The sequence below is a fragment of the Mastigoproctus giganteus genome, chromosome 5 (genome assembly GCF_048544385.1).
Source record: "Mastigoproctus giganteus isolate SK-2022 chromosome 5, ASM4854438v1, whole genome shotgun sequence".
Lineage (NCBI taxonomy): Eukaryota > Metazoa > Arthropoda > Arachnida > Uropygi > Thelyphonidae > Mastigoproctus > Mastigoproctus giganteus.
In genome coordinates this window covers 50,797,019-50,809,708 of record NC_143579.1, presented here as the reverse complement: position 1 = coordinate 50,809,708, position 12,690 = coordinate 50,797,019, and the positions used below count along the sequence as shown (strand labels likewise).

Here is a 12,690-nt window from a genome sequence, read left to right as displayed (position 1 = left end):
GGCTTCTAGATTCCATTCAAGACATGGAAGTTAGAGTAATTAATGAACCATCTCTAACAAAGTCGCTCCACTTTCTGTCTCTGCTGCATACGTTTTCTGTAGATACCTCCATGGGCACTGGAGGTATCTACTGTTCTATACTGTAATTCCCCCCTCTCTTCCAGACCAGTCCACACACGTGCCAGTCAGCATTCTTTTACTATCCAGCTTTCAAAACTCACAGAACTAACTTTTCTTCTTTCTGATTTAGTCCTTTAACTTACGTTATCTGGAAAAATCTCCCTTGATACAGCCACACCCTGACTTACGTAAGGGTGCATTCCACCGAACTCTACATAAATCGGAATTTCCCTAATTCACTTGAGAAACCTTTGAGAATGTTTATGTAACACTTGAGAAACGTTTATGTAACACTTGCAAATATACGCACTGAATTTGATTGAAGCAAAAAAGAAATGTTCAAAGGATATGTATTATATAAAAATTCAATAAAAATTATTTATTGAATTTTTTTTTTTATCTCATGCACAGGAAACATTTCAAAATTGTACAAAATTACAAAAGCATGCAATTACAAAACTTTTACTTTGACGTTGTGGAAACCAGCATGATGCTTGAACCTATTAAACCACCCTTTGCTTGCCAACAACTTGGTTTTGGGGTTTGCCATACTTATTCTTAATATCTTCATAAATACTACTTGCTTTTTCTTGAATGCCTTCATGCTTGCTTCTTGCTTTTTCTTGAATTTCTCGAACTCAAGGGCACTCGCTTCTGAATCTGATTTTCTATCCATATTATTAATAGCTTTTCCATCTTCATTTGACAACATTATTAATTACTGTTTGTATTTATGGTTAATAGTTGATTGAAGATTTTTCAGATCTTATCACCTGAATGCTGTTTTGTGATCACTGTTGATCTTAAATGCGTTGATCCTTTGACATGTTCTTTTATATGCGGATTGTCCTTTAAATAGTATTCACTGTTGAAGCAGCAAGACCTAATTCCCATGCAGTAGTTGACAAACTTTGTCCTGCTTCATACTTCTTAATCATTTTCACCTTCCTTTCTAAATCAATTTGTTTCGTTTCCTAGTACTGTCCCTTGTACTTTCCATTAGTCACTTTACCTTCATCATTTTAATAAGTAAATAGGAATGAAGAGAAGATTCTGAAAATTTGTTTTTATATGATTGAAGATTTCAGTGAAGGGAAAACACATTTCACCATAATAAAGTAAAAACCGACCACAATTCCAGTTATCAGTATTGTCGCAAATGCAATAAGATCAAGTTTACTATGCATTTATGATAAGTTGCACTAACATTAAAGCCAGTAAACTGGAAAGTGCAAATTGTTTTTGTTTATGGTCGTGACCTCCAGAAATGTGCTTTAGAAAAATATCACAAAGGCGTTCAAAATTGATTCTTATAACAGGACACGATAACGATAAAAGTGTAGTGCATTCTCCAACCAGACCGTGTGTTCTTTCTCGATAGTAGCATTTGTAAGCATGTTGGTTGCATGTTTTGTTTTTGCATCCTTTAGTTGAAAAGTGATTTTGCATTTTATATAAATTTATGTAAAACTAATCCAATTTTCATTATAATAATGACTTTTAAAGAGATAAATAGCTTAATTATATAGTGAAAATTTCAACTTCCGAGGTCATGGAACGAATTACCAAAAAAAAAAGTAATTGGGTTCACATTACAATATTTTCACAATACAATGTACCTCCATTTGTTCCTACTGTATGCAAAATATGTTTCCATATTTTTTTCAGTTTGCACCAGCCAGCAAAAACTTACATAAAGTCGAATTTGCGTAAGTTTGGGAGTGTGCCTGTATTTATTTCCCAAAAATTACAATCTACTGATATTCAAGTCTAATGTCAACAAGAGTCTTCTTATATCTTCTGAACCTGTGAATGGTAGTACAGTACTATAGGCTCTAATACCTCTTGTGCTTTTTATTAAAAAATAAATAAAAGAGTTGAAAATGGATACCATTTTTGCAATTTATTTTTGGATATTCCTGTGATTAAATATTTTTGCAGTATGCAAGAAATAAATATTTTTTTAATTATGAAGTATTCCAGATATTGGTATGTCTTACAGTAGAAAAAAAGCTGTTGAATTTTTAATCGTTGGATTTGAACTTAAAACTATTTTTTAGGTTAATGCACTTTAAATGTAGCACTAGTTATATCAAGTTTTCATGGCTAGCACAGTGGTACAATCACTCTTTCAAGTGTATGAGAAAAGTTTTGAGTTTTATTCCCATTAAGATGTGAATCCAGCCAAAGACTGTTTTATCTAGCAAAAGAGGCAATCTGACAGAAAAATACATGCAATTTATAGATAATCTGATGGCTCTTGATTTTAGTTTTCAGCATAAATTCAGAACAATTCAACCCAAGTATTATTTCTCTTGCCTACATCACATTTTATGTATCACTAGTAATGTGAAATTTTGCATAAACTGTAAAAGGCATCAAAAAAAAAATTTTCAGGAGACCAAAAAGAGAAACTAATGAGTTTTTGTCATTTTGCTGTGCATACCCATTTTATAAGTAACAGACAGAGCTACAAGGCTCAATAAGTTATGTCAATTAGTAATAAAATGACAGAAATTTACTTCTATTTTGTCTAGTACATTTCTGAGCAACACTCTTCAACTTTTAAAAACAAATATAAAACTAGTTTGAATGAGTTCTTGCACCCAAAGAAACAATGCTTCGATGCATCTGGAATTGAAGTAATGGAGCTCCAAGCCATCAACAAATAACTATGAGTGAAATGAGACATTTTGGCAATTTATAAGACTGACTGAAAACAATTTCAAAAATGATATAAAAAGTTAAGGAAATTAACTTTTTATATTGTTTTCACTCGGTTTTATAAATTGATGGTTTTTTGTTGATGGTTTGGGATCAGGGTGGAGCTCCATTACCTCGATTCCTGATGCGTCAAAGCATTAATGTTTTCTTTGGATGCAAGAATTCATTCAAACTAGTTTTATATTCGATTTTAAAAGTTGAAGTGGAAGCATTCCACAAACAACATAAGAGGTAAATTTATCATTAAAACCCCTTTTATAAAAGCCTTATAGTAACTGTCATCTGGCATCCACGTTGAATGGTTCAGGTAATTGTTTCAACATTTTCACATTTCAACTTCTATTAGTGATTCAAGAAATTTATCAAGGATGTTTCAAGTTGAACTGAAAAGTTAATCCCGGGTGAAATAGTTTTTCATTCCAAAAATTATACCATACAGTACATAAATTATTATTATAATTATTAGCTATATGGTGCAAAGAAGTCTAAGGCTTATGCTGCACCAGCTAAAAAAAAAAAAAAAAATTCCCGAGTTACCCTGAGAGAATCAAACGTAGAAGGGAATCACTAAGAAGGAGAAGAATGATGATATCCAGCTCAGGATCCTGGGTGTGCCAAGCCCATACTCACTAGAGTATGGGCTTAATTCTTAATAAACTGTATTGTCTTTGCTAATTGAGATCAAATCCAACCTCCAAAAGCAGTTTGTGTTCTGCCTGCTGAAATTTTAATTAGATAAGTTTAAACAATTAAAATATTCTTAATTTTCATTCGTAGTAAAGTAAATTGCTCATTGAGAGATAGTGACATAACTCTGAAATCTTTTTTCTCTTTATTGACATTACATAATACAAGGAAGGAAACAAAGGAAGTCATAAATATTTACAACTCTATACTGTGGTACCACGGTATAATGCAAGTCTGAAATTTGAGAGTTCAGCTCAATGAAATAGATGTGGCTGGAGCTGTGACGTCACGGCTTAGTCTGACTAGAAAAACTGCTACTAGAAAGCAGTATAACTCAACAGTATAGTCATCCCTGGTTTTACAACCATTTCTTTACCAACAGGTAGACAGAGATTGTCATACACCACCTACAAACAAATTAATATAAAATAAGCTTTGACATCTTAAAGTTTGAAATTAAAGGTATTTTATCTTACTTTTTCTATGGGTCCATAGGGATTAAAGAATTTCCTATGTGTAATATTGCATATGAAATAAAGAGTGATACTATATAACACAGCTATGATGCTCAATATGTTCTACATTTATATCAATATGATATGTAGAACACTTCTGTATGATACTCTCCAGAAATTAAAATGAATAAAAGATTAGCGCAAAATGTAAAAAATTACAGTAAAAAAATCAATTGGGAACAATTCAAAAAAAAACAATTTAAAAAAATTTAAAGTTAAACTTAAATATTTAAAAAACTTTAATGTAAATATTTAAAAAATGATTTTCCTTCCTTTTTTTTAATGTGTATTCAACATAAAAATGAAGTAACATTCAATGAGAATAACTTATCTCTGATTCTACAGTTCTTAAGGTTATTAAATAATGTATCAGTTTTTTTATGCCAAATTGTATTGCTTGTTTAGAGGATTTTAGAATACTATATATGTGTGGCTAAGGATGAAAATGCTGAGTTTCTGTAAGAAACAATGGATCAAATAGGAAATCCTGATCCTGTCTTATGCAGTTTTACCTGACCAAAAATTGCAGGAATGTTGTATACCTTTAATTGAGACATGGTAATGTAGTAATTTTTCCTTATTGACTAAAGTGGTAAATAGTACTTCAAGATAAGCGGAGATATCTGATATAATTGAATCTAAATTATTTATATAATCAGTTTTATTGAGTATTAGAAATGTCTCCTTTATCTGCTCTGAATAATAATGTCTTTATTCTCTCGAAGTTCACGTAAAGCTGAACTTTTGTGTCTGTTCAATTTAAGAAGTCGCATGTCTTTTATGTTATATTCACCACTTGGTTAACTTGTTGAATAAATAAATCTTTTTGTGGAACATAGGAAGGAAAATCATTTTTTAAATATTTATGTTAAACTTTTTTAATTATTTTTTGAATTGTTTTCAATTGATTTTTTACTGCAATCATTTTGTGTTACTCTTTAAGCCTTTTTTAATTTCTAGAGAGTATCATACAGAAGTGTTCTATGTATTGGATTGAGGTAAATTTCTCCTATCCTTCTAGAAATATAGAGTGAAATATTTTAAATGGTCGATTTTAATATGCAGAATAAAGGATGTGGTGGATTGATAAATATATTTGCACTTTAATGATGTAGAAATATTTTTGGTTGAGTAGAATGAAATGGCTTTATAATATTTTGTTATATTTTAACATAGTACGTTTATCACATAAAATGATGGGAAAGGAGTGTTATGTCCTAAGCATAGTGGAAGTACATGCAATTTTTAAACAATAGAAATATTAAAAAAAATCAGTAACGTAAATTGTATGTTAAAAGGTTTGTGTTTATTAATCGGAAATCAAACAATGATCTTATAAGAGGCTCCACATGCTGGGAGATGATATGGATGATTTGTTAATGGAAGATGACACAATGGGGCTTAATGCATTGAATGCAGAGGTCTGATTTCAAGAATTGTATGAAATCTGTTATTTTTCTTTTTAATTTATTTTTAGAGTTGTTTATCAGGTCATATGGTAGCTTTGGATATTTTGGCCCCCACAAAGCAACGTGCAATTTGATTTGTGAATAAAAGACTTTGTATAGTAGATGATGAACCATGACCAGAACAATTGATGCACCAAAAAATCTCCAAAATAAGAATTATATATATATATATATATATATATATATATCTTTCTATTCAAATTTTTTTTTTTATTAAGATAAAATTTTAAAATTGAACACCAAGAAATTTCCCAGTGTCTTGATTTTTATTTATTTATTTTTTTTTTCTTTGGTGAAAGTGTTTCTTGTCACAGATTACATAGGAACAGATAATCAACTTCCACTGTGTTTGCAGCACCATTGTCACCAACATGACAATTTGATATCCTTTCCCAAAGGAAATGATATTAGATTCTCATGTTTCATTCAGAGACATTGGATATTCTAAACAACATGAATTACACTGTTCAGGACTGCATTATGACTAAGATGTTACTGTAATGTTGTTTCAAACCTGGAAAAGTGAATTCCTTAGTAAAGCAAAATTCCTTAGTATTATAGACAATTATTATAGCAGTGAAATTTTCTATTTTGTGGTAATTTTATGTTCCACTTTAGTAAATTTAGTTTTACCCATTGTCAAAAAAAAACATTAAATGTAATAATGCATATTTGGTGATTCTGAAAACCATTAATTTTACAAATAAATTTATAGTATACTGTTTTCTGAATTGTGTTATTTTGTAGTAAAATTTATTTATGAAATGCTTTTTTTTGATAAAAAATTGATAAAAATATTTTAATATGTATTAAAATTCAAAACAATAACGACAATACAATGCATATTTCAATGCAGATGTGCCAAAAATGAGGAAGTGTTATTGTATTCTCTATATCAAACTTTTTCTGACTGATGTGGCTGGCCCACAGTATAAACAGATCTTAAATTTGGGGCTTGCATTTCAGATGCAGTAAAATTTCATGTAAATTTGAATAAAATTATATTGATTGTTTTTGAAACAAGAGAGTAACATATTTCTGGACCAACTGATATGTTTACTTGGTGGGAATGAAATCATCAACTGGAATATCCTACTACTACCCGAGAAGATGGTTTATCGAAGCGTTATGACAAGTATTAAAATCTTAAATTTCATATATCACCAAAATCATAAATATGGTTAAAATTACATCTATAACTCATGATTCGAGTGAAAAATGATCTAACCTAGATTTAAACCTTAAATTTAAGTTAATTTTTAAATTACAATTTAAACCTTACTCGTAAAAAGGTTTGAGCTGAATTAAAGCGATTCTGAAGTACACTGTAACAATTTATCATTCCTACTTACCCTTCCATCCTTATCGGACACCGCAACTTTCCATGCAAGTTGATCTGTACTTTTAACTTTATCAAAACGGTTAATAACATAACAGCTTGCATATGGTGCACGGCCAAAGGAAATGATATCATTGTCATTGGAGAGACCAAGTGCTCGTTGAAATTTGATATCTGCTTGTCGAAGGGCTTCTATTACAGTCATCATTGGTGATATGGTCACTGTGACATCAGGAACTGGAGTTTCAGCACCACCTGTGTTCACTCTGACTGTGACGCCTGGCTGAAACAGACAAATCATGATTTTGTATGTCAAAAAATATATGCAGGTTAGTCTGCAATGAAATAGTCTCTTAGGTATGGGTGGCATATTGTAGCAGCAAAAAAATGGTAAGCTTACACTCACAAAGAGAAGAAAAAAGTAACTAAACTTATTTTTAATAACTGGAAGAGCTCATATAGAATATGATGTGATGAATACAATATAGATATGATGAATATGGGACCTGCATGACACATAATTTTGCCAATGATTTTGGACCCCTCTAGATCTTTTGTTGTTCATTAATCTGTTTTGCTGTCCCTATTACTGCTTATTCTCTTTATTTAAATATTTTAGAAGCTATGGTCATCCTTTCAGTGATGTCACAAAAGCTTGAACAGTACACAAATATAGCGAATAGTGAGGAAGTCCTGTAATTCATGCTATCTGGTTATCAGTGAGGTGCAAAAGTGATGGACCAGTTGGTCACAGTGGCCCGTTATTTGGTTTTTTATTACTTGTCCAGTCTTGTTAAGATTATTAGTCATGTGATAAGAAATTAGCCATATAAAAAAAGTGTAAGAGAGAAAGAGGGAAGATGTGTAGCACTAACCATGGCTTAACCAAGGCCATCTGCAGGCAACTCCTTTAGTTATTAGCTTTCAATGAAAACAAACATGTCCAGAACTAACTAAAGCAGTAAGTACAAAGCACCTGAAGAAATAAAGCTGTAATTCTTAATGTATTAATAATTGTATTTTAATAAATCAATTAAAATATGCTTTAATTAATCAATTAAAATTTCACTGTATAGTGTATTAGTAGTGGCAGATGATGCAAGAAAACAAGTTTATAGAACATCAGACAAAAAAAATTGGATTTGAATTTATTCAAACTATCCACTTTAACAAAAACATGGAAGTTCTGCAAATTGCAGCATCAGGAGGCTAGACACCAACAAGGAAATTTGATTGAGGTGTTTAAGTCCTTGAATGGATTGAGTATGCTCAATGTTGATGGCATTCTTCCTCTAGTTGAGACTATACAGATGAAGGGACATAAATTCAAATTAAAGAATTGTTGCAGAATAGATGTACAGAAGTTTGCCTTCAGCCAGCGGTTAGTTGAATGTTAGAAATTTCCACTGAAGCCTTTCTAGGTAAGAGCACCCTTTTGTTCCCTTCACCAATTTTGTTGCCCTTCTCTGCACCCGTTCCAGCTGATCTACATCCTTCATAAAGTGAGGCCTCTGGACTTTTACTCAAGAAGTAGCCAACCATGGCCTTGTACAAAAGGATATCACCTCCTTATCCCTGCTAGCAAAGTTGCTGTATATCATTGACAAAACTCAATGGCTTTGTGCAATATACCTTCATACCAATATAAGTCCAATATACCTTCATCAATATCATTAATATATAGTACTCGGTGAAAAGAAATCAGTGTGTAAAAAACCCTGATATGTTGACAAAATTTATCAAACCTTTTAGGACACGACGCAACTCAATTTGGAGAGCTCTGCTTTAAACTCTACTTTAAACTACAATTGTACAGATTGTACCTAATCTGTAGGAGCATCACACTTTATTGGATGTAACATATTAAATTAAAAATAAACATAAATATTTCACTTTATCTTTTTAGAATGCACCTTTTGAGTCAAACAATCTTGGAAAGGGGAAGAATGACATTCTGACATATGGTGAAAAGGGTGCATGGAACAAAAAAGGTTGAGAACCACTGTTCTAGAGGAAGTGAAGGTGAGTAAAGTATGTAAATTTGGTGATGTTAACCCAGGGGTTACAGGATTATAAGTACTTTTAGATCTGATAAAATAGTTTTGAAGTTTTACCAAGAAAGTTAACCATTTGGCCATAATAAAAGGAGAAATTTAATATGATCTAAATTATTTTCTTCTGATCTGTCTTAACAAAACCTCAAAATTTGTTAAATGCAAAGTAAATTTAACATTATTGCAACTAATTTATTATTAGGTTAATGATTTCATTGTTGCCATTGCTTCTTGCTGCCAAAACTATTCAAAGATTTAAAAAATAAATCTGCAAAGTCTTCAATATGCTGAATATTGTTTTTAAGTTGTAAGCTGTTTCATTTCTTTGAGTAGTTTCCTTCCTGCCCAGTATGCTTTTTACCTAATGACGGAAGTTCTTCATGTATTTATTTGTTTAATAAAAATCGAAAGTTTTCACTTAGAATAATACATAAATGAATACTGCTCTAGATATGTGAAAACCTATTGATTTGTGGGTATGACTGACGTCTTATCTTGACCACACGCGATATTTCTCCGTTATTCATCGCCATCTCTTCTCATAGTTTCCCAAGAAGTGGACATTATCTCTAAGATCTTGGATATATTATCCATTTAGAAAATCACAGCAACATTTCAGTCTTCTGTGTGTGGTCTTTATGTTCTTTTAGTCTCTCAGATGTATGTACGAAATACTGTATCTCTGAGATCGTGAAGAATTATCTTTGTTTGCTATGTGATATGCTTTAATATAGAAGTGGAACTTTGCAAATTCATTCGAGTCTACATTTCTATTCAAGCACCAGAGGCGGATTAAATGGCAGGCGCACCAGGCGCGCGCCCTGGGCCCCGACTTCTGAAGGCCCCACGAAAAACCCCAAAAAATTAGTTGAACATATTAGTTCAATTAATAGTTAAACTAATATGTTCAACTAATTTGTGATTATTATTATGCTATTATTAATTATATTATACATATAACTAAAAATTGAATACCAAATGCTTAGAAAACGGTACTCACCTTGTATAAATCTGCAATAAATTTTTTTGATAGATGGCGGTTAATTTTAGGTTGGAAGAAGCATTAAAAGGAACTAAGGAGGGGAATGGGGTGAAAATATTTTAAACAGATTTTAAAATGAGCGCAAGGAAGTAGAAATGCAGATCTCCAATCCTTGGTTGTCATAAAGAGGTTGAAAAACGTAAATGAAAAAAGAGAGAAGACCGGTGGTGCCAATAGTCATTACGAAGGGCTTTCATGAGTAAACCGTCATCAGTCGGCAAATGGAAGAGAAGTGAGCGCGTGTTGTATTTTTAAAGTTTATCTAAACTCCCATGATGCTCTTTTTGACACGTGGGAACTTTAGCCGCGAGAGGTTCCAAGCCGGTGAAAGGTTGAAGGGAAGTTTAGCGTTAATAATGTTGAGATCAGAATGGTGGCGGTACCATTCGATGGTGAGGGCTTCATATTGAAGAATTCTGTAGCTCGATCTTAGTTTAATAATAGTGATGGCAGAATCAACAAGGGGGTTGTGGTTGTGGGTTTGAGCTTGGGTTGTTAACTCAGTGCAGGATTGACTTGTCTTGAAACTGTTGAAGTGGTAGTATGTGTGGGTATTGGAAGTTGTGGAGGAACCGAATTTGGTAGTAGTGCTGCCGATGTAACAGGTGTCGCAGTTCGGTTGGCATTTTATGAGATATATTAAGTTATTGAGATCATTGATGGGATATTTGTGTGTATCTTTATAAGAATTAAATAGGGAACCTAGTTTATTGTAAGTGGAGAAGGTGAGGGAGATGTCGGTATCTTTGAATGTACGTCGGAATTGTGCTGCGAGTTCACTATGGTAAGGGAGAACTATGCAAGTATATGTCTTGTGACTGTGTCTGGTGGGGTTATTAATACTGTTTTTAACGGTGGATATTGTGTGTTGGATGAGTTGAGGGGAGTAGCTCCTGGCTATGAATTTATCAGGTTCAACAGGTATTGATTTTCATTGTGTAGATCATTTTGTGAAGAGGTGAATTTGATAGCGTTGTAGATTTGGTTGTGTAGGACGGCTTTTTTGGTGCTAAGGGGGTGATGTGAAGAAAAATGTAGAAATTTACCGGTGTGCGTGTTTTTTCTGAAAATCTTGATATTTAAATTTGTGTCTGTTTTATAAATAGTGAGATTAAGAAAATTAATCTGGTTATCCGTTGCGATTTCGAGGGTAAGGTTTAGCCTGTCATATATTGTATTGAATTTTAAGAAAAGATTGTCTATGGTTGTTCTGTTGCCTATTATTAGGATATCATCGGCGTAGCGGATGTATAATTTAATTTCAGAGGGGAAAGGTTGTAAAATTTGGTTTTCAATAGTGGCGAGATAAATTTCAGAAAGGGGGGCAGAAATGCCTAAACCCATTGGTAAACCAAATGTTTGTCGATAAATTTTATTGTTGAACCTAAAATATCTAGCGTCTAGTAAAAGAGTGGTAAGTTCAAGGATGTGGTCAACTGAAAGAGAGGTACGTTTCGTTAAAGTGTCATCAGCTGTTAGAAGTACGCGTAATGCTTGTAGGGTGAAAGGGATATGCACATTAGTGTATAGGGATATGACGTCAAAAGAAGCTAATACGTCTTCGTCGGATATGGTTGTGGTGCTGATTTTTTGGAATGCTTGGTTGGTGTTATTAATTTTGAATGTGGAGAATCGAGTGAGTGGGGATATAATTTTGACAAGGAAGGTGGATAAATTAGCAAAAGCTGATTTACTAAAAGAAACGATGGGTCTTAGTGGGTGGCCAGGTTTGGCAACTTGGTTATTCCGAACATGTGGGGCAAAATGTTGTTGCGAATACCTATCTGTTGTAATGTAAAGAGGTTGATTTCTTTGTTCTGTCTGAGTTTTCTGAGAATTGTGTCAAGTTTATTTTTAAGTTTTGTAATGTTGTGGTTGCTTTCATTTGTATATGTATCTTGGTCGGCTAAAATTAACTCCATTTTTTCTGTGTACGTGTTCTTGTCCAGGATAACGATTGTGTCTCCTTTGTCAGCTTTTTGGATGATGATATTTGGGATTTTGCTTAGTCTTTGTAAATCCGAGAGTTGTTGTTTTTTTTATGTTAGGGAGAGATGTGAGTTTAGAATTTAATATCCTATTAGACTGGTGTATAAGTCGCTACTTATCGGGATGTTGGTCGAGTTTAGACTGGAGTTCGATTATACAATCTTTTATTGGATAGTGTTGTTCTTTAATGGCAAAATTGAAGCCGAATTCTAGGCCGGAGAGTTCGGAAGGGGTGAAGGATTTTGAGGAGAGGTTAATGGTGGAGATTTTTGGGGGGGTTTTGGATGTGAGTGTGTTCCATTTTTTGGTGTGTTTTTGTGCTATGTGTTGGAAGACAAATAGAATAGAATAGGAAGACAGTCACAAGACAAATACTCGCATAGTTCTCCCTTACCATAGTGAACTCGCAGCACAATTCCGACGTACATTCAAAGATACCGACATCTCCCTCACCTTCTCCACTTACAATAAACTAGGTTCCCTATTTAATTCTTATAAAGATACACACAAATATCCCATCAATGATCTCAATAACTTAATATATCTCATAAAATGCCAACCGAACTGCGACACCTGTTACATCGGCAGCACTACTACCAAATTCGGTTCCTCCACAACTTCCAATACCCGCACATACTACCACTTCAACAGTTTCAAGACAAGTCAATCCTGCACTGAGTTAACAACCCATGCTCAAACCCACAACCACAACCCCCTTGTTGACTCTGCCATCACTATTATTAAACTTAGA

At 32.9% G+C, this 12,690-nt stretch overlaps 1 protein-coding gene across 1 annotated transcript in view; it reads right to left on the bottom strand.

Moving 5' to 3' along the window:
• Nucleotides 1-3,659: 3,659 nt before the first annotated feature.
• The window catches only part of LOC150085384 (uncharacterized), a 71,518-nt gene continuing 62,487 nt past the window's right edge, over nt 3,660-12,690 (bottom strand). Inside the window, exons 4-5 of the mRNA XM_090373191.1 lie at nt 6,868-7,137; nt 3,660-3,938 (exon numbers count right to left, since the gene is read on the bottom strand). Of these exons, the coding sequence (XP_090229317.1) occupies nt 3,849-3,938; nt 6,868-7,137 (360 nt within the window). The 3' untranslated portion in view covers nt 3,660-3,848. The remainder of the gene's footprint in view (nt 3,939-6,867; nt 7,138-12,690) is intronic.